The 27,684-nt window shown below is 39.4% G+C and overlaps 2 protein-coding genes across 3 annotated transcripts in view; one reads left to right on the plus strand and one right to left on the minus strand.

The window, feature by feature from the left end:
- The window catches only part of SPG11 (SPG11 vesicle trafficking associated, spatacsin), a 38,473-nt gene extending 18,572 nt beyond the window's left edge, over positions 1–19,901 (minus strand). For both annotated transcript variants that reach the window (XR_011100542.1, XM_068695218.1), the window contains exons 1-26: positions 19,610–19,901; positions 18,387–18,571; positions 17,416–17,643; positions 16,737–16,935; positions 15,986–16,123; positions 15,390–15,853; positions 15,000–15,145; positions 14,286–14,418; positions 13,779–13,934; positions 12,588–12,766; positions 12,305–12,481; positions 11,617–11,688; positions 11,044–11,171; positions 10,011–10,186; positions 9,322–9,529; positions 8,591–8,794; positions 7,734–7,840; positions 6,772–6,917; positions 6,096–6,257; positions 5,239–5,305; positions 4,586–4,751; positions 3,193–3,398; positions 2,520–2,628; positions 1,922–2,081; positions 435–692; positions 9–209 (exon numbers count right to left, since the gene is read on the minus strand). Coding sequence is in view for 1 of the 2 variants with exons in the window: in XM_068695218.1 (XP_068551319.1) it covers positions 9–209; positions 435–692; positions 1,922–2,081; positions 2,520–2,628; positions 3,193–3,398; positions 4,586–4,751; positions 5,239–5,305; positions 6,096–6,257; positions 6,772–6,917; positions 7,734–7,840; positions 8,591–8,794; positions 9,322–9,529; positions 10,011–10,186; positions 11,044–11,171; positions 11,617–11,688; positions 12,305–12,481; positions 12,588–12,766; positions 13,779–13,934; positions 14,286–14,418; positions 15,000–15,145; positions 15,390–15,853; positions 15,986–16,123; positions 16,737–16,935; positions 17,416–17,643; positions 18,387–18,571; positions 19,610–19,824 (4,590 nt within the window). In the remaining variant the exon portion in view is untranslated. The remainder of the gene's footprint in view (positions 1–8; positions 210–434; positions 693–1,921; positions 2,082–2,519; positions 2,629–3,192; positions 3,399–4,585; positions 4,752–5,238; positions 5,306–6,095; positions 6,258–6,771; positions 6,918–7,733; positions 7,841–8,590; positions 8,795–9,321; positions 9,530–10,010; positions 10,187–11,043; positions 11,172–11,616; positions 11,689–12,304; positions 12,482–12,587; positions 12,767–13,778; positions 13,935–14,285; positions 14,419–14,999; positions 15,146–15,389; positions 15,854–15,985; positions 16,124–16,736; positions 16,936–17,415; positions 17,644–18,386; positions 18,572–19,609) is intronic.
- Positions 19,902–20,329: 428 nt separating this feature from the next.
- CIAO2A (cytosolic iron-sulfur assembly component 2A) lies at positions 20,330–26,655 on the plus strand. Its single transcript, XM_068695331.1, has 5 exons — positions 20,330–20,534; positions 22,758–22,922; positions 24,082–24,131; positions 25,831–25,876; positions 26,180–26,655. Exons 1-5 carry the CDS (start codon positions 20,408–20,410, stop codon positions 26,275–26,277), a joined length of 486 nt encoding a protein of 161 aa, XP_068551432.1. The 5' UTR covers positions 20,330–20,407; the 3' UTR covers positions 26,278–26,655.
- The last annotated feature ends 1,029 nt before the right edge of the window (positions 26,656–27,684 follow it).

Below are 27,684 nucleotides of genomic sequence, written 5' to 3' on the forward strand. Positions count from 1 at the left end.
GAACTTACCTTTAAAAATAGCTGGAAGCCCTTTATAAGTGTTTTACTTTTTTGATTCCTTAAAAACACTTTCCAGATAATTGATAGGTCATGGAGATCCCATATGTGATTTTCTACTGATGTCTGAATATGGTTTGTTGCTTCAGATCTGGTAACATTATCCACAGTAGTAATTATCCAGACACAAAGACAATGAATAATGTTGGCATCCTGTCAAATAAAAATGATGGTTTTTATAATAACCAGATGACACATGTCACTTCATTGCGTCTAAGTTGGCTAAATGTGTCATACTAATTACAATTACTACAACTGAGAAAAAAATGATGAATGCAACCTGCATATCTACCATTTAAAGTAGCTATGCACAATAAAAATGTCTTAATTATTTATAATTTATTCCTCTAGAAGATAAATAACTTGATCAATACTTACTTGGAAACATGCTGCTAAAACACTCAGAATGGGAGCATGCTCTCTCAATCCTTCAGTCAAAAGGTAACGTGAAGGGTTGGAGTTCTCTTGACATCGAAAAAGGATTTGAAAGAGACTGTTTACATTTTTGCTCTTGAACGTACTGGCAGCACTGTTTGCAGGACTCCCTGCAGCAGCACATGAAAACGGTAACTTCTCCAATGCCAACATCAAATGATCTTGTAAAATGGGAGTGAATCCGTGAAGAATAGAAATGACCTAAGAAAACAAAACCAAGAGCATCTATACAGAGCATGGTCCAAAGAGAATGAGGGAAGGATGACTGAAGCATTAAATATGCAGAAAAGACAAGCAAAACATCCTTCAAATTTGATTGCTTAGAACATTTCTGGAGAGCTAGAGAAGAAAGCATGTTCTGTACGTGTGAATTATTCTAGTAAAATGTTGAAACTCCTCCTCTTACTTGAATCTAAAATGCCTTTTAAAGAAACCCATTTTTCTCATCTCTCTCATATGATGAAAAAGTATTCATGTCTAGTTAGATGCTTTTGTGTAATTATGTGTTTTTGTGAAAGCAATGAAAAGATCCAAGTTAAAAAAACACAGACCTGCTAAGTATCACCTAAGCTGCAGTTTTCCAGTTAGCTTCCTCCTATTACCCTTCCTAAATTGCATACAATTTTTAACTACCAGTAATATTTTGTTTATCTTAAATTACACTTAAAAACAAAAATGGAAGAGCTGGAGTCTCACAAGTTAAAATATATTTACACAAAAACAATGTAACTTTTGAAAGGAAAAATGAGTAGCTTTATTAAAACTTAAATTGAACATACGGTAACCAACTCTCCAGTAAAAAAAAAAATGTTAATAAATGATTAAAAAACAAACAAACAAAAAAAAAAACACACGAGTTAAGCTGTATGAATGTGTCATAATTTCAACTAAATTTAACAAGAAAGTGAAGTCTCTTTTTGGCAAATACTTTTATGCCCAATCCACTTCAAAAGAGACACTCATCAAATCAATTCTCTCTAAAAAATGTTTTCTCCATTACTGAAACAGGAAGTTTCTTCCTAATCTTCTCCTTTAATAGTTAGCTTTCATGCCCTTGGAAGCACATTATTATATCTGCTGAAGATTCAGCTGCTTCTGGAGTCAATTTCCTTTATCTTGTGTTAGCTTTTCACATACCAAGAGACAGAGAAAAGTAAAAAAGTCAGGAAATCCAGCTGTAAAGGAAGGGTTATCGTAAACAGAGGATTATTGAGCATCCTAAGACAAATTCTAACTCCCTGGAAACAGATGAGGCTTCAAGTTTCTGTTGTCTACACAATGTAACATTCTCTTGCTAGCAGGATCCCTTTTTCCTTCTATTTATTTTCAATTTTTTTAATTAATTATATATATATTTTTTTTTTTACTGCTTCACAATGAGCGTTCTTGAAAATCTCATCTTCATTTAAACCCATACACAGACAGCTTACCTCATCTGGCTTGTAGCTGTACAGCTGGGTTTGGATGATGAACTGCAGCCAGTCATCGGATTTAGCACATTCCTTTAGGTAAGATGTACTCAGCCTCGTGTTATGGAGTTTGCAGAACTGCATTACCAAAGACCACTGCCTTCTAGAATCACTAGACGTCCTGCATCCAATTTAAAGATAACATTAAATCAGCATTTCTAATTTTGCCTCTGTGTACTGTATCTAAAAGAAGAAACAAACCAACCAAACCAAAAAAAAAAAAAAAAAAAAGGAAAAATACATAAGAACAAAATTTTAAGCCTGAACTGTAATAAACTGATATTTCTACCAGAAAAATAATTCAATAATCTTTTCTCTTAAGCATGCCCTGAGGAGCTATTAGTCAAACATGCTGACAGAATTTCCTTACTCTTGCCAATATACATCTACTACCCCTGTTATTTGAAATACCAAGATTGTATGCTAAACTCAAATATTGATGTTTATTTTACTGTAATAAGACTCAGATCTCTTTCATAATGTCTAAATACAGAGATGGTGAAATTCAATACTCAATTTCAATTTGTCAGCATAATCCTTTAAATTACATTTTCCTTACTTCTTTATTCCTTGATGTTCAATTTCATCCCAGAAGGCTTCTTCTAAGGAGATAAGAACTTCCTCTGTTGCTGCTTTTTCACCTTCAGCCAACTTTGTTAACTTTTCAACTGTTTAAAAGAATATATTATTATTTCTGAGATTAGAATACGGGTAATATTTTCGAAAGTACCAGAATTAACAAGAAGTACAAATCCTATTAATGTAAATGCTTCAATAACTGCCAGCAGTTTGGACAAAAAGACACCTGCAGATGTCTACTTAGTAATCAAACTTTCTAAAATTATTCCTAGGATAAATTTAATTTCCTTACAGCTTTGAACATCTGATTCTACTGTAGCAGTTTTCAATTACAGAAGTGATTTGGTAACGTCCCTTTGTTTAATCTAGTTATATTACAACATCAGGTGGAACCTTACTAAGCAATTAAATTGAGCCTCAGGCAGCTGTTTAAAAGCATGCATTAGTCTTCCTGCCTTATTTAGCATGACAGGTTCAAAATGCACCTCCAGAATTAGTAAGAAGCAGGAATATAAGAAGAGCAAGTCTTAACTCTTCAAAGGACAGAAATGCTCTCATTGCATTCCTAAGAATTTAAGCACCATTTTTCAGTCTCTCTTTATCTTTTCCTAATAAATAGTACACTATTTTAAAGCAAACAAAGGCATGCTTACCCAAAGATTCTCTTATTTCATTGCGCTGAGATTCTTCATTTCTGGTTTTGTAACTGAATATCATGTTTGCAACTTTAATGTCGACTCGCAGTTTGAGGCTGTTGAGACCAAGCAGTTCCAGAAAACAAACACAAGCTGCTCCTACTGAAGGTATGTTGAAGAAAGAAAGGCCTAAAATATAGGCTTCATTTCCTGCTTGCTGAATCCTGAAACAAAAAAGAAGTCAATATGCATGATTTGTAACCAATTTTCAAACACAAATATTCCCTATGTATGGTTTACTAAACACGAAGACTTCGTTAGCATGGGAAATATTTACAAACCAAGTTGCACATTTAGAAAAATGTAGTTATAAAAACGAAGTCCCATATATAAGAAATGCTCAAAATGCGAGCAGGGAGTTCACAATTTAATAAACTTTAAAAAGCTGAAGGCAATGCAATCGATATTAAAATTAATAAATATGCCTGAGAGCAGATTTTTTGTTTTGTTTTTTAAATTATAAAGCGTCCCATTGTAGAATTTACAATCCAAGTATTGCAGCATCAAGAACCTGATTTGCAGACTACTCTAAGTGAAAAAGACAACCTGAAGGCTTCAACAGTGGTTGGCTCACCAGATGTCTGAATTTTTTCCATAATGGTAACTGAAAAATTCATGCATGCTCAGGTCTTACATTAAATCACCTTTCTAAAATATTAAACACTTCAGCCTTCATTAAGGTATGCTTTTCTTCTTGCCCAAATCTTGCCTGTTCAGATACCAGAAACTGATTTGTATATCATGTATATCAAAATCATGAAAGGAAACAAATAGTGACTAATACACAAACAAGACCTTCTAGAAACAAATAGTGATTTCCCCTGATATCACTACTGAATATGAATTGTAAATTTATCGTATTCATGAAGCATGCATAGTCTGACTGCATTCTCTTGAGCACATGATTTTGAAGCTTCAGACAGAAAAGCTAACTCCTTCAATCTCTAATATACCATTCTTCTTAATTAACTGAAGAAGCGTCATCTTTAGGAACTGTCCAACTAGAGGGGTACCTTTTTTCCATAAAGTTATCTAGAGGTTAAGCTCCCTAGAAGAAAAACCTACCTGTGTTCAATATGACTGGAACATTCTTTATTCCTAGCTTTCATCATACAAATTTTATTCAGGTTTAAAATGAAGATTTAATAATAAAGCTCACCATCTTTTAGGTGATTATTTTATTTCTATCCAACTTGATGCTAAACTGAACGGATTCCCAGGACACCTAAAATTTTAAGTGATATTATGAACACCACTTTTTTCCACACTGTTGGGAAGTATTAAAGCTACTCCATGTGCTAGATTGTAACTCCCACAGAACCATCCAACTAACATTTTAGAGAAAACTTACAGCTGTTTGGGGGATTTGCTCTTTACTAACTGCTGGACCAAAAATGTACCAAAAGCAAATGCTGGACGTCCGTGTTGCAAATAGTACAAAAAATCCAGTCGTTCCATTACAGCATATTTGTTCACCAGTTCAGGGGATGAAAAATGAGGAAAGTCACTTGATGTATCTAGAAAGAATATTATCATTTTTATAAGCTGATAAACAATTGAATTAAACATAGAAAATGCTTTTCAGCTACTAAACATGAGATGACAATCAAATACCTCTAAAGCATGTTCTAATTCAAATTTCAGCATACCCAAATCCCACTGAAATTCCGATTTTTCTTGTAAAATCAGAACTGTAAAAGCAGTAACTTTTTCTAATAGCCATGGGCAAATCACTTCTTCATAGGCCCTCAACTTAGTTGTAAAACAAAACACTGCTTTCCTACTTCATAATACATTTGGAAAAAAAAAATGTAAAGAGCTAAGTGGAAAAAAGGAAACATATCTAACCATAATTTAATTTCAAAACAAAATTTTAGTAAAATACAGTTTGTTTTTTTTTGTTAAAGGAATAGCCTTTTATATTTATCCTTCAGATCATTCCACTGGAAGCTATTTCATCCTAGGATCTGTCTAAAAAGCACGTAAATCTTGAAATTAACTTACCTGATAGAGCAAGAGTGTTTGTTGACTGCCAGCCAAATAATTTAGTTGGATCAAAAGGCACTAATGTCTGAAAGATTAGACACAAAACATATTAAGACAGCTTAAGCTTTTCACATCTGACCAGACTAGAGAATATTTTAGGGACCTATATTAGCAGATAGTCAAGAACTGCCTATGCTGCTATTTATCTGGTGCAGGCCTCTCTCAAAGGTACATATTTACATTCTGATCCTACAGAGTAGATAAACGAATGCAAGAAAATGCTTATTTTAGTCTAACAAAACAGGGAAAGAACACGTTTAAGCATTTTGCTAAGCTCTCATTTTAGCAAAGCTACCACTTTCCTGATAATGAGTAATTTCTGTCATTTCTTCCAGCTTGCAGTTTATTTCAAAAAGTAAAAGACATTTGCCCAGAAACGTGTCATAACACTCCATGAGACATTATTCTTTAATTCTAAATTTCAATTTCCCTTAGACAATTTAAAACATTTTAATTTTTGTAATACTAAACAACCTGTCTACTGAATGCAGCAAGAATATTACTTTTCTGATATTCTAGAGCTGCCACACACCAGCTCTGCTGAAGTTAAACACAGCAGATGTTTAAAAAAAAATATCAGCCAGATTCAATATGGCTGATATAATAGTATAGAATAATTCAATAGTAGAATAATAATTCAATATTTAGCTACCATTAAAAAAATATTTTTAATGAAGCTATAAACTTTAGGTCCAAATTAAGAATTCCAAGAAAACAAGATACAGTCCCTACACTCCAGGCTTTAGCTGAAAACAAACTTCTCTCAGTTTACTTTTGTTCTAACAAACAGCTCTATTGAGAAACATTTTGCATACCTGAACAAGATGGTAAAGAGAAATGTCAGGTGGCAAAATTCCACGAGAAGTACACGGGGGAAAGAGAGCAGCTTTAAGCTTGGGGTAAGGACTCAATGCCATTTTTAAGAGCTGTGGATCAACTTTCTTTAGAGGTTTTTCCATATCTTCATTCTGAAGAACCTACATCGAAGGGAAGCAAAATCATTCAATTAAGAAGAAGAAATTGCATTAAGATTATAATAAAACTCTCATTCATGGAAATTTGACAAACAGTAACAACACGAAGAAAAAATCTTGTAAGCTATATTAGACACATGATGTTTTAAGTTACTTTATGTATACACGGCATTTTAAAAATTTATTGATTTTTTTTTTTTAAAAAACTTGAACTATTTTAGGAACACAAGTGTCTATAAACACTCTCAGCTGTAACTATTATAAAGAAGCTAAAGATTCCAAGTCACAGCCACTTTGTCTTACTATTTCCAAGCCACATAAGATCAAACGCTCTACTCCTAAGAGTTCTCATTTGGTCAAGAAATTGAAACATGCAATAACAAAACTAGATTTTCATATGGGAAGACAGTGTTTGTTGTTGTTAGTGTGTTTATTTCTATCAATTTATTCATTTGAATTTTCAATACCATGTGAGAATTTCTTCAAAAACCTGTCAATAATTTATTCCACACGGTACCTGATCAATACCTCCAGGTGCATACATTGTGGTAGCAAGTGCCAATAGTGTACGTCCTTCCAGTAGCATGCTGCTCACACTGGCTTGATTACTAGGAATCAAGATCTGAGCATTTGCAAGACTAGCTTGAAAAATCATCTTTGGATCTGGAAAGAGAAAAAAAGTGAGATGTAATTTACTGGAAAAAAAAAGTATTAAATTATTAAATTGTACATTATAACTCTTCTACAAATATGATTTTTTTTTTTTTTTTGTTAAAAGTAACCTTTTTATAACTTACAAATACAGCTAAAACCTTCCCATTTTCACTAAACTTTCCCTAATTTTATGCCACAATTTTACCTCCACTGATTGGTTTAGATAGTCCTGCATTTTTCCATTTTATTAGTTCAATTCTTTATCTTACACACTGCTAAAACTTTTTTTTTTTTTTTTAAAAAAAAAAAAAAGCATGCTTCACTTGGACATTATTTTTATCATTTGTTAATGGATGCCACTAAAAAAGATGAAAGGTTAAAAAAAAAAAAAGGTGAAATGAAGTAAGCACACAAACTCCGTGGATTATCAATGACAATAACTAACAAAATGTCTTGGTCCAAGCAAACACAGAACCCAAGGGACAGAGAAGTCATAATACAGCACAAGAACTATGTGAAGCTTTAATTTTAATGGTACATGCATTTTTGTGTCTATTCTCCTGCTGCTCAACCTTTTAGGAATAAAGTCAAATTGGATGCAATGATGAACATACACAAACCAATTCTGACATACCTCCAGATCTTCAAGCACATTTTAAATATACATTACAAGCTGTGTTTTAGAGATATGGAACTGATCAATGCACATGTAAATGATTTGCCGTGATGAAAAAAAGTCTACAGCGGAGCAGAAAATTAAACCCAGATATCCCAAATACTTGGCTTAAACCTCAGACCACCTGCTGAGCAAGACCAGATTCCTACCTCGTGGATTACTGGCAACCCCTCGACACTGCACAAGAAATTCAAACCAGGGATGTGCTTCATGCAATTCCTTGTTATCCAAAATAGGGCAATTCGAAGGGGTTAAACTGGAAAAGAGAATAGTAGCAACACAGTGAAAACACAGTATTTGTAAGCATCCTCTGCCCCAATATAAAACTGCATTAAAAGTTAAGAGCATCTGACTTGGTGTTACAGTGACTTATTTCATCCATTATCATGACAGAGTTGAATCATACCACTCATCACTATAAGATGTACATCTTTAGCTGATAAAGTGCCAGAGACACCTTAAGTTTACATTTCTGTGCTTGCTTGCTGCTGTAAATCAAAATGATAGCTTCCAGAACGGACAACCCCAAACATTTTCCAAAGAGGAGACTTGATTCACAAACACTGTTCTCCATAGTCTGAATATTTTATGAAATTAAAATTGATTACACACACTGGAAAAAAATAATAATTTTGTTGGTAAGAAGGTAAAAGTGGAGTAGAGAAAAGCCAACTACACAGTTAGATGGAGTTGTAGCTGAAGAACAAGTTGCCTTGGCTCATTTGAGATTGCACTGCTTACAAATATTACACTAATTACAACCATAATCATTTTCTTCACTGACTAACACACAAATAATCATGACAAGATAACCTGGATAAAGCTTCACAATACAGAATGAAACCTAACACTGCCTCAGTTTTTCATTAAATGACACTGCTGTAACCCCAGATGTCTCACTGGACAAACAGCAAGAGCCTAAGAAAACTCTTACTGCCAACTGTTAAAGTTGTCTTCCATTATTTAAATCTGCATGTAATCCAAAGGATGAAAAAAGCATTCATACCTGTAGTAATCTAGGTAAGTGTACAACATGTACTGCAGATTATGTTCTAAACAGTGAAGGACAAAATGAGTGTGGAAATCCAAACCATTTGCAGCACAGTACTTTGGAACAGGGTGAGGATTTTGCAGTACTCCCCCTAGGTAAACCAGTCTTTGGAGCAGGAGTTCAAAATCTTCCAACTCAGAAAGGACAAAAATGCCATTTCTTAAAAAGAGAGAGAGAGAGAGAAAAAAAAAAATACATACACACTGATTAGTCCCTTTAAAAAGTTCTGGAGGCTATTTTCAAACTTACAAAACAGAATTTTCCTTCTAAGGAGTTACTTCACTACCAAGGCAAACATAACCTGACAAAATACCTCTGATAGTGCTTTAACAGTATCCTAGTTACTATTCATTGTAGAGAATGGGACATAAGGAGTGAAATACTACATTCAGAATTTTTTCTCTTGCAGTAAAATGGACAGCAGGTATATAATCTTTTTGAAAGATCAAAACACTGGCAGAGGATTTCTGTTGCTCCCGTGTTTCTTCCTGTTTTCAGAGTACTGAAAAGTGGAAGTACACAACTAAAAATAAATTTACTGATGGATTTGTGCCATTTTAAACAAGGGCACTAAACAATATAAAATGAATAGGTATCAAAGATTTTACTAACTTGTACTTCTGTAACTGTCTTATTTTGGCTTCACGTAAGATAGAAAGCAAGTATAACGCGTTAAAGGCACATACCTAGCCAGCTTGTTCAATATATCATTTCTCATATACCCACTACACAACGTATTTCGGTCAACAATGTCTGCAGTCAGAGCGGGCCAATTCGCCTGTCCACGCAAAGTCTGGTTGGGCTCAGATTCTTCAATCCATGAACAAATACTAAGCCAGTCATGTTGGGCTGTCAAGTGCATCCAAAGAACCTCAGGATTACATGTGGAAAGTTCTGTATTGGAAAAAAGCAAAATGATGAAACCAACAGAAAAAAAGTATTTTAGCAAAATAGTGACATTTCTGTATACATTTATGTATTTTTAATGAACAGATATCTTCTTTTACAAGAACAATGCTGAGATAAATATACTGTTGCACCTCATTAGAGCTTTAGGTCGGAAAAGCTGAATAAAATACTATAGTGCAATAAGCTTTGCAGACCATAGCAGGGTACGACATTTATGGCAACTGGCAATTCATCAGACAATTCCCTTTCAGATAGTTCCAAATTTTTCCCTACAGGATACCTGTCATAACACAACAACACAGATCCCAAAAGAATTTCAATTGCCAAAAAAGTAAGTGACCTACTGTGGTAGCACGCAGCTTTACTTGTATCAATGCTACTCCTACACAATCGCAATACGCTACTTCAAAGACAGTCAGATTTTTAACTCAGAATTTCTTCTAACTTTCAACACCAGGATACTTGCCTTGGCGTGCTTTTTTAGGTAGAAGAATCATTTCCTGAATGGGCTCATCCCACCACTGAGCCCAGTTAAACATCACTCTGACTTCCCTATTGTGAACCCGATGTCCTTCACAATTCAACAAGTCTAGAGCGGCTGTATGTCCAGAAAAGTCTTGCTCCTTTCTCCAATTCTTTAAACTGCAATGAAATTTTGCATTAGTACATTTTCCAGTACTTTTTTTAAAAAAAAAAAAAAAAGAAAAAAGTATGCAATCTAAAAAATAGGAGATGATGAGAAGATGAAAGATGAGAATTAACAAGTTTTACTATTTAATTTTTGATGACAGTGCTAAAATTCATAGCAGGACTTATTGAGCTAAAAGTTTGAGAGTGCATAGGAGACCAACAGGCAAAGAATTAACTCATTTTTCCAAAACTGGCATAGCAAATAATATGTAATATTTTTACAATTATTTAATTCTAAAATCATTTTTCTGGGTTATTTTGTTTGTAATATCATAGACATATCAAAAATATAACAAACATTCCATCTGAATATGCTTTGCTTGATTAATAGCTCCAATAATATCCTTCATTATTAAAAAACTTGTATAGTAGTTGTGGTGAGCTGGGGGTTGGCCTTTTCCGGAAGACAACTAGCAATAGGACAAGAAGAAATGGCCTCAAGTTGTGCCAGGAGAGGTTCAGGTTGGAAATTAGGAGACATTTCTTCACAGATCCAGTGGTCAGGCATTGGAATTGGTTGCCCAGGGAGGTGGAGGAGTCACCATCCCTGGGGTTGTTTAAGGAAAGGTTTAACATGGTGCTTGGGGACAACGTTTAGAGGGTGACGGTGGTGGTAGGGGGGTGGTTGGACCAGAGGATCCTGGAGGGCTTTTCCAACCTTAATGACTCTATGACTATATACTTCATTTAAGATGATAACAGAAGATCATATTTGTTAGTGCAGTAAATCAAATGCAATGTAGAAGCCAGGATATTTAAAATACTATTATCATTATTAATTACTAATTAAAACTGATAACCCACATTACCTGGAAAGAGACTGAATCTCTTTATTTTCTTGGAAGGACTCCGAGTAAAAGCTTTCAACCTGATGCACAAAGTCTATCATTTTCTTCTCTTTTTCAGAAAAATAATTTTCTTCTTGTAAAACTTTCACCTTTAATTCAAATTAAAGTATTACCTCCAATTATATATTTTCTCTACTTATAATATATCTAAGCTGGAAATGATCCTGCAAGTGTAGAGAGTTAGCCAACTGAAGGAAAAAATGCTAACTGTACTGAGGTAAATACACTTTTACCCAAATTTCAAGAGAGACAAGACTTCATACTGTGTGTAAAAAGATGAGCACTAGATCAGACACAGAACAAAGAAATTACATTTTAACTAATTTTTACTTTAACTGAAAATAGAAAAGAACATAGGCATTTAGGTGACATGTTTCAGCAACCACATTGCAAGGATGCAGCGACAGAAACTGTTCCCATTCTACAAGTATGCTCAATACAACGCTTTCTCTCAGCATAAATAAATATCAGTCTTCAGAGCTGAGAATATCAGCTAGACCAAAAAAAAAAAAAAAAAGCCTTTTCTACACTTACCAACAAATCTCGTACACGTTTATCAACTGTGTAGAAACATATCTTACGCAATTGCTGCTTCACATCAAAGCCCTGACAAAAAAGAAGATATTCATTGTATGCAAACTGTACGGATGCAGCTGTACATTGACAGAATAAATGCACCAGCTTTCTTTACAAAGTGCACAACCTTTTACAAGCATGCTTGTGATATTCACTTCACCAGCTACTGAGATGCTGTAATAACCTGGTGAAATGTGTGATCTCTCTAGCAGGTTTGCACAGAAGATTTGTACCCTTTACTACCTACTCCTTTCACGATCACCTTACACTTCCCCAAGCACAACATTAATCAATAAGCTTTCATGAGTAACGCTCCCTCAGCATTCTGAATGTACATTAGTGATCAAAGCAGTACTTTAAAGCCTGGTAATTTTAATTGCATTAAGTGTATGTTAGATGGGGCTTTGAGCAACCTGATCTAGTGGTGGGTGTCGCTGCCTGTGGAGGAGGGGGGTTGGAATTAGAGGGTCTTTAAGGCCCTTTCCAATGAAAATCATTCTATGATTCTATTCTGTGATTCAATGTGGTAGAATAATTACATTCACAAGAAAGCTCAGCCCCCTGCCCCTATGCTTACCACTAATTTGTTTCATTAGTCATAAAGAAGTGTTTAAAACTATCAGCATGCTTACTGAACACCTCTTACCATATTTCTTAAAAGTTCTGAGGCCTCTCTGGTATTGTCCTTCAGAAGCCGGTCATAGACCAGATTCAAACCCGTCTGAATAAATTCTTGTAGACTTTGAGCAGGATGCTGATGCATTCGGAAGAAGGTTTGGGCCTCTGGCATTTTGTTGCTTAAGATGGCCTCAGCAATGACTTCCTGAAAGGGAAGAGAAGAATCTGGAACAAACTAGTGCCATTAAACTTCAGTGTTATCACCTCTGATTCCTGTGCTGAATAGTCAAAAACTGATTATTCATTTTTACCTCTGGTGTCAGTTTTTCCCACGTTTGGCTTTCTTCCACTGCAGGTAGGTCTTCATCGAGATCACTTCCTGCATCTGCAATATTTATTTGTGGCCGAGGGTAATTTTTCATAAATGTCCTAAGTTCAATAATGTAATCAGTTAAAATATCTGCAGCCTTCTGCAAGTATTCATCAGGTTCTGTCAAGAACATCCAAGATATCAGTTAAACGAAATTAATGACACAACATTTTTAATGCTTATCAATGTTGAATGCATTCTCCTGACTTCACTAAATAAAACACACCTCAGAGGAAAGAGCTCATCATCTCTATATTGCTATTTCACCTGTACAGGTACTGATACTGACAGTCACTATCAAGCTACACTCACCATCCTACCACTGCTCCAGAGAGGTGCACCTGACTTCATTGATGGATGTATTTGCCCTTCAGGGACAAGTAAATGACAACTAAAATTTTTAACCAATTATTCATCAGATAAGCCCCGTTTAAAATGCAGGGACATTTTAACATAGCATATATCAGCTATTACTCAATTCTTATACCTTTTAAGCTGTAGTTCAAAGGGCAACATTTCAGCAACAGTGCCACCTTAAGCAGTCATGCACCCCTACAAACAGCCTGCACTCCCATCAGACAACTGCTCTTTTTTCTGTACCAGCCCTTGGGTTATATTGCGACATACAACTGTTGCCACACAGTAAATCAAACTGGAAGTGCTCCAGATGAGAAATAACCTGGTAGGCTATTTTTCAGCTGAACTTGTTTCTTAAACTAGTCTGCTCCATTCCACAGGAATATTTGTGCCAGTGTATTTCAGGTGGTGGCTCTGAGAAAAGGATGAGGGCTAAAGTCAAGCCATTTAACTGCACTACTGTGAAGGACCCAGCATCACCTTAAAGTCTGATTCTGCCATTCTTACACATCCTGATGTCCCAATACAATCCAGCTGACGGTACCCTGCCTGATGTGACAGCCTGATCATAGCTGTTCGTGCTTATATACAGATACTGTATTCATACTAATTTCTCAGGCTTCCCCTTAAATAATACCTTTCACTTAACTCTAGTGCAAGCCCTTTTTCATTAATTCTAAGTAAATTTGGGCTTTTAATTCAAAAATTGAGTTCTTATTTATCTAAACAATTATATATTACATTACTATGCATGATTCAAAATGAGTAATCTTACCCTCTGTGTGGACAAAAATTTCTTCAAGTTGCTTGCTAAGGAAAGTCAACGTGAGGTTTAGCAGCTGCTCAGAAAAGTGTTTACTCTGAGGCTCCATATCATTTTCTCTAATTGCTGAGCAAAGTAAATTTAAAGCTGGCCTCAGTTCTTCCAAATCTGCAATAATTACATAAAAAGTTACATCTGCATTCTATCACGAGTGATCATATAAAATATAAATTAGAATAAAGGTATGCTACTAAAATCTTCTAAAGCATGTCAAACAACTTATGTAACATGCTTTGCTTTCACATCAAAATGCTTAGAACAAGTCATTGCTAGAACTCAATCAAAAAGCCACATTTTGTAAACCAATTCTCTTTCACTTTCCGGAATTAAAGAAGCTGCAATACAGCAACATCCCAACATAAAAGAGATCAGGCAATTTGATGTGGTTTTACAAATGCAAAACCATAAACTGAAAGGCAATTCAATCTCAACCTCAGTGTATTACAGTGTTTTACTCACTTTTCAGAAAAGACTGAGACGCACTATCAGTAGATTGTTCAGGTCCAGAGCAGGGTGCAGAAAGGTTAAAAAGACTTTCTTTGCTTTTTAAAAACAAGTCTACTGTGTCTAGTTGACGATTTTCCAAACCAGCCTAGGCAGACACACAGTAGCACTGTTATGCACATATTCTAAAAAATACATGGTACACTTATTGCTAGCACTTTTACTTCATATGCAGTAACAAAGTATGCATGCAGAAGAAAAGAAGAAATTTAAACTACATGTGCAACGCCTGTAACCTGGCGTAACAAGATGACCTGCTGAGTACCTGCCATGCTCTTTTAATTGGTTTTGCAGAAACTGCCCCAGTATCTTTAGAGATAAAATGTTAGTTAAGCAATTTATTAGCGTTTGATGGGGGATATAAAAAAGCATTGTGAGAATCAGGACTTTGAATAAGCTTACAGCAACTGAAAACTGCTGTGAACCTTCCCCCCCTTCCCTATCAGTTCACTTTCTATCACACCTTTCAAACAAATTAAAAGAACCCTACCAAATGTCTCCATCTAAGCTCCCTCCCTCCAAACATGCCTGAACATACACTGACACAGAATTACAGTGTGGACAGATTGTTGCAGAGTCCCAGACTTCTGGATTAATAGTTTTTTTTAAAAGAAGGTTTCTCTCAAAAGAAGAAATTAGAGCTGTAGGACATGAATCAGCCTTATTTACCTCTAGCGCATGTATTGGAATCGAACATCGTCCCCATCCATTGAGATGACAAACAGAATCTACAACTCCAGCGCTGCCATAGATCATCAATCTATTCAAAAACTCTTCTTGAGTTAAACCAAACAGAATTAAGGAAAGACCATGCTCTAAATAAAAGAATCAAATCATAATTAAAAACACATAAGCAAGTTGCTACACAGCAGATAATAACACAAAGTTGTAGTGACTCCATTTGGATTTCACCTCAGCAAGAACACATTCATAATTAGCCAACAGCAGCCAGACAGGCTGACAGAACACAAACAACAGCCAAACAGAAGAAGACCACAAACAAGAAGCCTCTTTATCTGAAGCCTGCACCAAAACAATTACATAAAAAAAGCCCTTCACCTGTCAGAAGTAGACATAATGGCACATCTTCGTTACAATCCACATAAACAGTATCTTTGCTGAAGTGGTAGTAAGTCACATCTTGTGACTCGAAATCCCAGAGAGCAAGAGTCAATCTTTCATCGTTTGTTAATATTACAAACAGTGCTTTAACTCCAGTTACAGATTTACACTCCAGTTTCACCACTTCTTGTGGTCTTTCTACACAGATTTGTTTCCAGTGCTGCGCTGAATCACTGAGAGTTGTACCACTGCTTTGTAATGGTTTGGAAGGGACGCACCAAACAGCCTTCGGAACAACAGCCAGCACCTTCTCAGGAGTTTCATAGATTAAGGGATCATGATCTTCAAGGTGGGTAAAATACTGATACCACGGTAAATTCGTGTCATACACCAAACTTGGAGAACGTGGTCTTCTTTTCCTGATTGCATCGCGTAGTGAGGATAAGTGTGCCTTCCAGGACCTGGGATGGAGAAACAAGTTATCCATAATACCACGTATTACGGAAGGAACAACACAGCTAAACCAACTTTTAACGTTTCCTCGGTCAAACAATATGCTTTTTGGTTTCTAGATTAGTATTTTCATTATGTACCTGTCCACACGGAAAGATGATGACATAAGCTCCATACTGTAGTCAGAACTAGCAAGGTCATCCTCATCAAGACCTTCAGGTGGCTTCACTGGAAGACTTTGAGAATCTCTTTTACAGATCAAATGCCCAGGGAACTGTCTGAAAAGAAATCATTATTAGAATTAATTTTTATCTCCATGGTGGATTATTTATTTTTTTCCCCCATCATATTTAACTCCATCAGGAGTAAAATCAGAAAAAATGGGAGCTATCAGAGAAGCAGTTTTCTCTCTGATTAACAGTATCTACATAAATGTATCTAGGTAAGCCATCAAAACCTGATTGTGTTTCCTCTGAGATAGACAATGCCTAAATTACAATCTTGTCCTAATTTATCAAGCAAAATCAGTAAGGCTGTATCAGAAAAGTTTAACAATCCTATATGCTCTGCCATTCTTCTAAAAGGTGTTGTTAACCTCCACTGGCAGTAACTGAGAGTACATATCCCTATCTTCCTAGGAAAAAAAAATCCACTATAAAACATTTCTACTTCTTTAAGTGACAGGGCATAAAGTAGAGCAAATATTAATGGGCAATCTTTAAACAAATGTGAAATCTCTGCTCTACCCTAGAGTCAGTACTCAGAATAAAAAGCTGACAGCATCTCAGCTGTTACAGGACTAAGATTAGGCACATTTAATGTTAGTTGTACTTAACTTTCATTTAGCAATTCTGCTAAAACTTTCATTGAGCAAATCTACTGCAAACATACCTGAAGTACTTGTTTAGATCCACAGAAATGGCGCTGTAGGAAGAATTGATGATCACAGCAACACTGAGATCATATGACACTTTGACTGCAGTGAGCGGTGATGTGATGGCTGAACTCCTGTTCTCATGCTGCACACCTCCCTGGCAGAGCGCTACATCAATGTTCGCTAGATTTGCACCATCAAAAGAATCAAATATGTCTTTAAAAGGTGTCAAAGAAAATGCCAGGATTCAGATAGTCCAACAAACAAGAAATTACACAGAAGAGGAAGACAGTGAATTGTTAACTTTGTAGCCCTGGTCAATCTTGGCACAGCAAAACACTCATAACTGCTTGTTTTACAGCAGCGTTTTAAGCCCAGGTAGACTAATTCTAAAGCATCTCATTAAGAAAAGAAAGCTTAGGGACAGGAGACTTAAGCACGTTATACACAGCTCTACATACCAAAAGTGCTGAAAACCAACACTCCAGTGTGGAACAAATTTCCTCTAATACGCTGAGAAACTAGAGTTGACCCAGACGTTTTTGATGAAATGACCACAACCACACAACCCCTCTGTTGAAAGCACCTTCAAAAGACTGTTAAAAGAAACTTGTGTGTAATCCTGACAAAAAAGAAAACTGACCTTGTTCTTCCAGATCATTTACACCGCCAGCTAGTGCCTACTGCAAAGGATACAAATCCAGCCAGAACTGTCTAAAAAGAAGAGAATTCCCCTGCAGAAGTTTATATCTGATATTCTTTCCAAAACTTGCGGTGCCAAATCAAGGGTAATGCAGTCACACGTCTCTACTGATGAATCTTCTCCAGGAAAGGTAAGATGCACAACAATGAAGTTATTGAGCAGAAGTAGGCATCTGTTGTCTTTAAAAGACAGTATCCTCAAAGACAATATTGAAGAAAGACCTGTAAATTTAAAGGTATTTTAGGATTACGGCAATCTGGCACTTTTGACTGTAAAGGAATCTCAAGAAAATCACAGCTCAAAGACATTGCCTCAGCCGCTGTATTGATAAAAGTTGTGATTTGGGGCTTGTTTTTGTTTAAATCTCGTATTTTGTCAGGAGTGTTAATTGTAGCACAGTGTCCAACAGTACAAGTTTTTTAAATGGACACTACTTCTGAAGAATGCAAAAAAATCACAAAACCATTCTTCAGTCAGCACTGAAAGCTACAATCGTTGGAAATAAAGATATTTTAGCAATGGAAACTTTTAAATAATACGTAAAACATCAAAGCCCTAGGTCCTGCAAAGACTGCACTGTGACTGTACACTACACTTGCCAATCACGGAGCACAAGGTTCAACACATAATTAGTCTTTGCTGGATTAGTGAACAGCCCCATTTGTTCTGGTATGATGGTGAAAATTGGAGATAGCACAGCTGCATGAACACACTTATTTTTGACTTTGTGTCATCCAAACATCTGACTCTCAACAGCTTAATTCCTTTTAACAATGTCACCTTTGATTACAGAAGTGTCAGTTATTTGTCAAGCTCATGAATATTGCTTCTGATCACACTAAATCAGTGCAAAAATACTTCACGCTTCCCTTGTGTTCTGCATCTATTTGTTTCACCAAATGAAGTACACAAAATTGGACCTATAACAATTACAAATATGGAATACACATTGAGATTTACTCACTAATATTTTTGACTTCGAGGTGCTTTTTAAGCATATCTTCCTTACAACTGTGCAGGAAAATCAGGTTACAATCTCCATCTTCTATAGTGAATTCATAGACGAACAGTTCGTGATTTTTACTAAGAGCCACTATTTTTGTCTTGTCTGTTTGTAGATCACAATCTTCTGTATTCTCCCACAGGAAGCTGAAGATGCAATATTCAGTGTGTTTATCGACCTTACTTTCCCCATTTCATACACTGAACAGTTCTGGAAGCGTGCTAATGATGTACAGTTCAATTTTAACCTTCTGAAGTAAAGATTCTGCCACCACCCCTTCCCGCACCATAACATGCTTGTTCTCTAAAGGCAGCTGCAACGCAAAACACTGCTTGAGAAATCCCTACTTCTCTTCTAAAGAGAACAGATTTCTGTCTCTGAATAATTCTTTTCTTTTGTCACCCATGCCACATTACACTCTGCTTCGGGACTTCTTTTAGAAGGAGGAGGAGCATTGCTAGGATGAAGAGAGCCTAACACCCGTTTTGCCCCCCTGCTGCTTGGGCTGATGAACTCTCCAGGTGCCTGTTTCCATCCGTACTTGCTCTCACATGAGAGCGGGCAAGGAGGAAAGAGCTACAGGGCCTCAGAGGATGGGCACAGAGGACGGCACAGAGTACCACGCAGGCGTTGCCATTGCTCAGCACCGCACCTGCTGGGGCCCGCTGCGTGCCCGTGGGGTTGCCTCAGCGCTGGGAGCCACCACCACGGCCTGAAGGCGCCTTGTGACCGCCTCGTGTCACGCGCGAGCGCTCGCCCTGACCACCAGGCGAGGAAGTCAAGGCCTTGGCTCTACAGCAACCAACCTACCAGGCCGGGCGACCTCCCTCCACACCTTTTATTTTATAAACCTTTGTAATCAGAGAATCCCAGAACCACCTAGGTTGGGAGAGAGCTCCAAGATCACCCAGTCCAACCTCTCAGCTAACACTCGCAGGTCCTCCACTAAACGAGATCACCGATTAATACATTTAAACGTCTTTTAAAGCCCTCCAGGTGCGGTGACTGCCCCATTTCCCCGGGCAGCCCACCCCGTCGCCTCACAGCCCTCAGCACCACCCCTCGGCACGGGGATTTTACACAAAGAGCTCTTCAGGGCAGGGTTTTGACCCCCCCCCCCTCACTCTCCTGAGGCGTTTGCAGCCCCCCCCAGCCCGCCCCCCCCTCACCAGCCCCTCACTTACTCCGCCCAGGCTCCCTGCAGGGCGCAGCCCCGGGCCCGGCCGCCCCCGCCCGGCGCCAGAGCCTCCAGGTAGATACCACCAGGGGCCAGGAGGGCTCCCAGAGCGTCCTGGCCCCTGCTCAGCCGCAGCCGGGCCGCGTCCCGCGGGGAGCCCCAGGCCTGCCCCGAGCCGGGCGCCAGCAGCACCCGCAGCTCCCTCACGGCGCCCGCCGCCATTTTCCCCCCCCCCTCCCGCGGCTCCTCCTCAGGGGGCGCCGCCCGCCGCCATCTTGCGGGGCTGCCCCCTTCCGGTCAGCTGAGAGCGCTGCCGCGCGCCGCGACTACAACTCCCAGCAGGCACCGCTGTGAGCACCGCCTGAGGGGCGGTGAAGGGGGAGCCGCGTTGCGTGCTGGGAGTTGTAGTCTCCTTCGGTCAGCGCTGGCTGAGGCGGGTGGGTGAGGCTAAGATTATCATTAAATAGATTAACTATATTAAATATATTATTAACTAGCTCGTTATTTCCACTGACAGCGGAATACGCGCCACCAAACGCTGCTCGCAGCCTCCACAGCTGCCAACACCAGGGAACCAAGGGCACTGCGCGCAGCATCCCCCCCAGGGTCCCCTCAGACACCGCTGAGGGGTCTGGTGGCCACGCCCAGTGGGCGGAGCATCAAAGAAGCCCCGCCCCTCACACCACGCCCCGTCCAATCAGAGGGCGTGCCCCCGATAACGAAGCCCCGCCCCCACAGCGCCGCCGGGGCTGGCGGACGGTGGCCGCGCGGGGCCGCTCCGCGCTGCCCATGGCGCCGCGGGACCATGTCGCTGGTGCTGGGGCTGCTGGCGCAGGCGCTGGGCAGGGCGCTGCGCTACTCCGCGCCGCATAGGGCCGGCCATGAGCCCCGGGGCCGGGCCATGGAGCAGGACAAGGCGCTCGAGGTCTACGGTGACTGCCGGGGAGCGGTGGGGGCCGTGAGGGGCTGGGGGGGGCTGAGGGGGGCCCGTGAGGGGCCCGTGAGGGGCTGGGGGGCGCCATAAGGGGTCTGTGAGGGGACTGTGGAGGTCTGGGGGGGCCTTGGGGGGCGCCTGTGAGGGGCTTGTGGGGGGTCCGTGAGGAGCCTGTGAGGGTCTGGGGGAGGTCCGTGAGGGGCCTATGAGGGGCCTGTGGAGGTCTGGGGGGGCCATGGGGGGCCTTGGGGGGGGGCTGTGGGGATCTGAAGGGGCTTGGGGGGGGGCCTATGAGGGGCTTGTGAGGGTCTGGGGGAGGTCCGTGAGGGGTTTTGGGGGGGCCTAGGGGAGGTCTGGAGGGGCCTGGGTGGGGTCTGTGAGGATCTGAGGGGGGGGCCTGTGAAGGTCTGTGAGGGGTCTGTGGGGGGCCTAGGGGGGGCCCAGGGGAGGTCTGGGAGGGCCTGTAGGGAGCTGTGAGGGGCCTGTGAGGGTCTGAGGGGGTCGTGGTCCCGGGCTCTTGTCAGGGTGCAGGAGGTGTGGGGGGGTCCTCGTGTGGGGGAGAGAGAAGGGCTGTGGGGTTATGGGGCTGTGGGGCAGGCTGGGCGCGGCCCCTTGGGTGCCTGCAACCCTGTGAGGTGCCGGGGCCTGTCCTAGGCACCTCCTGGCTGTCCCCGGGCTGCCTGGGGACGGGTGGGGTGGTCACGGAGCCAGGGGTGCGCTGGGGGACCCGGCCCTGCCTGAGCTCGGTCGGCAGGGCTACAACGGGGCCATAATGAGGCCGCTGCTCCTGGCTGTGGCAAGGGAATGGGGCAAATGCGGGCCTGCTCCCGGAGTTACCTCCACATTCATCACCTGGGGTTAGCAGCGACTGGGCGCACCTGGAAGGGCCAGGAATTCCAGGCAGGGCTGTGGGGGAGTCCAGCAAAACTTCAGCTACGGAGCGGCTGGCTTCTTGGTGCTCAGCCTGTGAGATACGGAGAGGTTTCACCTCTGGAAACGCTCCGTGTAGGATCCTGCAGTGTTCCAAACACTGTCAGGCTCGAAGGCACTGCTATTGTGTTGGAAATTAGAGGCAGCGTGAGGATTTTATGCAATTAATTAGAGGCAGTGCGAGGATTTTATGCAATGCTGTACACAGAAAGAGCGGTGTTTAAATAGTATGTGAAAACACCAGCAGTTCTAGTGACTTAGGTTATGAGCCTTAAGCACGTAACTAGTCCTGCTGATTTCAGTTCACTCATAGTCTTACGCTTGTGCACAATTTTTGCAGAATTAAAGCATCTGTCTGTAAAATTTCAGTTTAAAAGACCAGCGGCATCCATGAAGTACTGTTAAACAAAATCTGCTCTAGTGTTCCTCCTGCTGCTTGACAGAGTAACTGATAACGCTCTTGTATAAGTCAGACTTCCACGCAGAAGGAGGATGCAATTTAAAAACAGAGGGAAGAATGTATCAGAAGTTACGAGGAAATGTCAATGCAGAGATGATTCTGTTCTACATATTGACAAAGTAATTCCTTGTTTGGCTAGGCTTCTGTGGTTGGCCAGGGCTAATTCTGTTTCTTCGTGTGATGAAACTTCCACAAGCTAATCCAGAGCACATTACCTCTATGGAAAGCAACTCAGTTATTTTCTGTATGGATTTATTAAACCTAGTTGATCCCCACATTTGACAAGCTAAGGAGGTGACCACTGATACAGATAAATATGGATTAGTGCATTATTTTTGTACTGGCTTTCCTTAAGATGGCTTCAAAATCTTATCCGTGAGGCCCTGGCTGAGAAGTGGAGGGAAAAAAGGTGGGAAGGAAAATTGACCTGTCTTGGTAAAAGGTTCGGTTTGTTTGCCTCTCAGGTTGTTCAAAGTCTAGCTGAAATATTGCATCTGTGCTTATCTTTTGGGTAGGCTAATTTCAAGTCACCTGTAGTTCTGAAGGTAATACTTATCCTTTAATAGGCGTGTTTTGATTCCTATTTATTAAAATGGGGTTGTAAAACCAGATAACAAGTTTAGAACCAGAGTGTGAAAAGTGTGTGCACAGTGAACAAGAAGTGCTTTAGTGTGCCCAGCTCTGAAGCAACTCACGAGGTAACACATCACTGATAGTTACGGCTCTGCCTTTTCTGAGCAGGATCAATATCAACAGTGCTTCTAATAAAAAGCATCTTGTATTAAATTTAGGAAAGCAACTTTATTGTTGGTGGCTTGTCTCCTGCTTTAGATATAATCCGTACTATCCGGGACCCGGAGAAACCTAATACTTTGGAAGAACTGGAAGTGGTAACGGAAAGCTGCGTCGAAGTAAATGAGATCGGTGAAGATGAGTATCTGGTTATCATCAGGTTTACACCAACAGTACCTCATTGCTCTTTGGCGACTCTCATTGGTAAGATTTTAGTTTCATTAAATCTGTAACAATGAATGTGGAGTTAATTTTACGTTTTCTGAATAATATATTACTTAGTTTAAAGGCAGTATTGCTTTGCCAGGAGTTTGGGAATTTCATCTTGAGAACCCTCCTAGCCATACAAACAAACAAGAAATAGAAGATGTGGAGTCATTCAAGGTCTTGTGTTTTTTTCAAGTTAGGGAGAGTCTTCAAAAAGAGCAGCTCTCAAAAATCTACTCAGAAGTGGTACAGACTTCCTTCTTTATATTCTCCCTTCCCTTATGGGTTGTTCCCTGTGCATGTGAAAAAAAATTATGTGCAATCAAAACAAAGTTATGAACTGTTAGGAATTTGAGAGCAGTTACAGTGAATGAGAATCCGCACTTGCTTGTTTTGCTTTTTTTGCTATTTGTGAAGAGATCACGTCTGCTCTCTGAAATTTCTTTAAATGTACCAAGATCAGCAAGTCTCACCATGATATATCAATACGAAGATTTCACAGTTTGTTTTAAAATTTAAAAGAACATAACCCTTTAATTTAACTAAGGTTGTGTATTTATGCTGAAATAGACCTTGCTGCTTTATGTAGAAATTGTAGCATAGATAGTAAGCATTAGCATGCCAAACACTAATAATTTATAGTTTGACCCTGTTAGGGGTGTCAGTAGGATAACACTGAGACCTGAGGATCAATTACGTACCTGTCATCATAAACTGGTATTAATCACGTCCTCAGCACTTAATGTTGGCCGGGTCTTTGTTCATCAGTGATTGTGCAATCCTTCGGTGGTGTGTGACCTTTGAAGCACGCAGTTCCTTGTTCTGCTACGGGAAAGGGTTATGGCAACTGTTCTAAATAGTTGGTTAGTGTGGGTAAAAATGTAGGCAATAAACAGCTTTTTAATTTTTTTTCCTTCTCCACACTTCCTCAGCTGCACAGATTGCTCTAAGCTGGTGTTTCTTTTGGGGTGTATTTGCACGGCTGGCTCAGCCTGAGGACAAACTGGGGCTGCAGTTTGGCTGTGTTTGTCCACTTGTAGCTCACCACGAAGTCAGATCTTGTGAGCAAACTGCAGCTGGCTAGTGGTCATACTCCAAGAATGCACCTCAAACCTCGAATTTGACAAGAAATTCTCTTTTTTTTTTCTTCAAACAGGCCTTTGTTTAAGAATAAAACTTCAGAGATGTTTGCCTTTTAGACATAAGGTAAGCTATCTGTTCTGGAACTTGCTTTAAACTACCTGAATGACTGTGTGCCAACTTCTCTTTAATTCACCCAGCAGCATTCCCTTTTTTAATTTGCAAACTGTGATAGAGGATGTTTTTTTTTTTCTTAAAAGCTTGTCATTTGCCTCTGTAGGGTCGAAGTACAGTGCAGTACCTGAAAGGATCTCTGAATAACTGTGGCTCTTCCTTTCCTTTACAAAATGTAGTTTGTCACTGACCTTCTGAAATACACCACATTTCCAGGCTTTTCTGGCCCGCTGACATTCAGGTGGAGGAGATGGCGTTTTCAAAGCCAATATTGCAGTGAATCTAAGTCATGCTCTTGCCTTGGGGGACAATGAATTTAGCCTTCTGTGATATTTCTACATATCAAAGCATCATAAAAATAAAATGGTAGTTGCTAAATCTACTGTACCATGTGGAATGCCTGATAGCTCTCGCCAGTGGACCCTATGTGAGCAAGCAGCCCTGAAAGCAAGATAACTATTGTCAGTTAGAAATCAGTTCAGGGGAGTTCTACCAGGCATCATCTGTGAAGGAAAAACTTCAGAATAGGTTTATTAGGTTTCAGAAGGACTGCAGAATTCAGAACTGGAGCTGGGTTGAGGATATCTCTTCTTTATGACCTGTTGTAGGAACAGTTGTATAGATGATATATGGGCCTGACACTGGTCATTATGCTGCCTTAAAAGGGGCCAGCCCTGGCTGTGCTGCTGGAATGTAAGGGTGTAGAGGAAAAGGGAGTTAATATATCCTTAGAGAAAGCTATTTAGGTTTTAGCAGGATCTAAGAGCAGACCTTTAGTGACAAACATGAAATCTTTATAGGCCTTTAGAAACTTGCCCAAAATAATATAAATTCTTTAGCTTAGAATTTATGGTGTTGATTCTTACTTATTTTTTAATAGTTGCTAGCTTCATCATTCCAGTTAAACGGTGTAAAGCAAGACTTGCATTTCTAGATAATTAGGTAGATGGTGATTTGTTATGCTGGACACATGATAACAATTAAGTTTAGCTTCAGTGAGATAAGATAAAAGGTATTATTTACTTTCGTTCATCAGTTGTGTCTTGATGTGTTTCTTTTTCTTTTTTTTTTCCTCCTAGGCTGTTAAGTTAAATGCATGAAGGTGATTTATGTCTATTTAGCTTTTAGTCACATAGTCTGCTCTCTTACAGGAAATAGATACTGTATTACACTACCATTTCAAATAGAACATCTGTGATTCTCATCACTGAGCAAAACTTACGTGTCTTTTCAAGAGTTCTTAGCTTGTGAAGGTGACACTTGCAATTCTAGCGGCTTTCAGACAAATAGTCCCTGAATTGTGAGCAGCAGAGAACTTGGTAGAAAGGTGGAGCCAATTCTCTCTTATGTTTCCAGTAGCCTAACTCCAATTACTTTCTCACGTGAGCCATTAATATTAGAGAGGAATGAGTGACTCCACAATTTTGAAAAAGAATTATTGGTGCCTCTTCTAAAAGGGTAGGAGATTGTCGTCTGATTATATTGCAATAAAGTCTAAGATCAGTTATTGTCATTGCCCTTCCATTGTCTGTGAATATTTCTAAAAGTATGGATTATGTGCATTGTATGTATATGGTACACTTTTTTCTTCCAGTAATGAATATATTTCACGATTAAAGTATGAATCTAACATTAATGACCTCTCTTTCAGCTGGAAATCTACATATCTGAAGGTACACATTCCACTGAAGAAGACAGTAAGTACAGCTTATAGATGAGAGCAGCTTTAGACTGTTCTTTGAGAAGTGTTTTTCTTCCCCTGCTTTGCTATCCTTTTCAGAAACAAATACTCTCTTAAATAGCAATTTGCAGTGAAAGTTACTGCAATGTGCTGTTACTGTACACAGCATTTTCTCCCTCTTTGAGCTGGCCATTAATGAGGTTTGGAGAAACTTCACTGCAATGTGGTGTCTTACATTTGTCATGTTACTGATGCAGTATACATTATACAGTACCACTGAAACTGTTTCTGACTTTATTTTTCGTATGATGTTTTGCAGTCAACAAGCAAATCAACGACAAAGAGAGAGTAGCAGCTGCGATGGAGAATCCAAACTTGAGAGAAATTGTGGAGCAGTGTGTTACAGAGCCTGACTAGTAGCTATAATACCCACAGAGTTATCATTTTGATACATTTCTTAAAATATCTTTGTTTAAAAAAAAGAAAAGAAAATAATCAAGGCCTTGAGTTTAATACTTGAGTTCTTTTTATCTTCCATGTTTTTTTTAAAGGAAATTGTTTATAAGATAGATTTAAATTATGACGAATTAGTCTCTGAAATAAAGTGATGTGTATAGTGTTAAGAGTTTGTAATACCTGGTGTCCAGAGAAATATTTTATCTGATTAAAAATGAAACAACACTGTATGTCCTGCCTTCTGATAGACATTGTGATATAAATTCAGTTTTGCAGGTTAAATTTCTATATTGTTTCAATCACTGAACGATAAAAATAAAACAGATTCTTATACTGAAATGCTGCTTTCTGAGTTGAGAAACTTTTTTTCTTTTTTTCTTTAAGCTTAGGTTAAGATTTCAGTTAGAGAAATAAGCATGTCATTCAACTACTTCGTTGCTGATGAACACATTAAAATTGAGATGAATTCAGAAAAAGAATTTGGAAACAAGCGATCGGACTGCAGCAAGGTAGATTTTTACTGGGATGCTATTCCTGCTAAATATTTTGTTTTCCCTGTAAATACACATTTCTGATTCTGGAGGCTTTGCTTTACAGTTATCTTGAAGGCAAAGTTTTCCTATGGGCAATGTGTTGCCAATTTGATCCTGCTCTTCCTTACAACTGAACTGCAGCATGAAAAGCGAGAGAATCCCGCAGCCAGTGGTTGCCACTGTCCTGTTTCATTTTGCTGCTCCCTCACTAATCTTATCTGGAGTGTATGTAATGTTGCCAGCTGTCATATGCTTTCTCTCTGAAGACGTTTCCCTAGGGCTAGATTCCTACTGCAGCTGTGGATTCAACCATGCAATTTACTTTCCCTGAAGAATTAAGCAGTTATTTCTCACTCAGCTGTCCTCTCAATGGAAGTGACATTCAGTATCTGCTGTACAGCCACAGGAGGGCCTCAGTGGTCAGCATGTCCATGGTAAGAGAGGCTACTGCCATCCCCGCGTGCCCCATAGCACCTGATAAGCTCTTCCAGTATCTCAGGGGATGTTACCTGGTCTAAGCATAACAGTTATCCCCTGCAGTGGTTTGTATGAGATGTAGGGAGCCATTCCTCACTGAACCAGTGATCACTCTAGTGAGTTTGTATTTTGTTAAACACTGAAAAAATCCCTGGGGTTCCATGCAAACATCTGTTGAGATTTCAGGGATTTGTAACCATTTTAATGGTAAGCCCCATAAAGCTTTCCTGAAGGCATGAAGTGATTGAATGGGTTCCAGCTAGGTTGTGCATTATAAACGGCAGAGGAAATTTTCCCTTTGTGAAGTTGTACACTGACAAATGTCACAGCTGTGCCAAGAAGAGCTTGTAATCTCCTT

The sequence above is a fragment of the Anas acuta genome, chromosome 12, assembly GCF_963932015.1.
Source record: "Anas acuta chromosome 12, bAnaAcu1.1, whole genome shotgun sequence".
Lineage (NCBI taxonomy): Eukaryota > Metazoa > Chordata > Aves > Anseriformes > Anatidae > Anas > Anas acuta.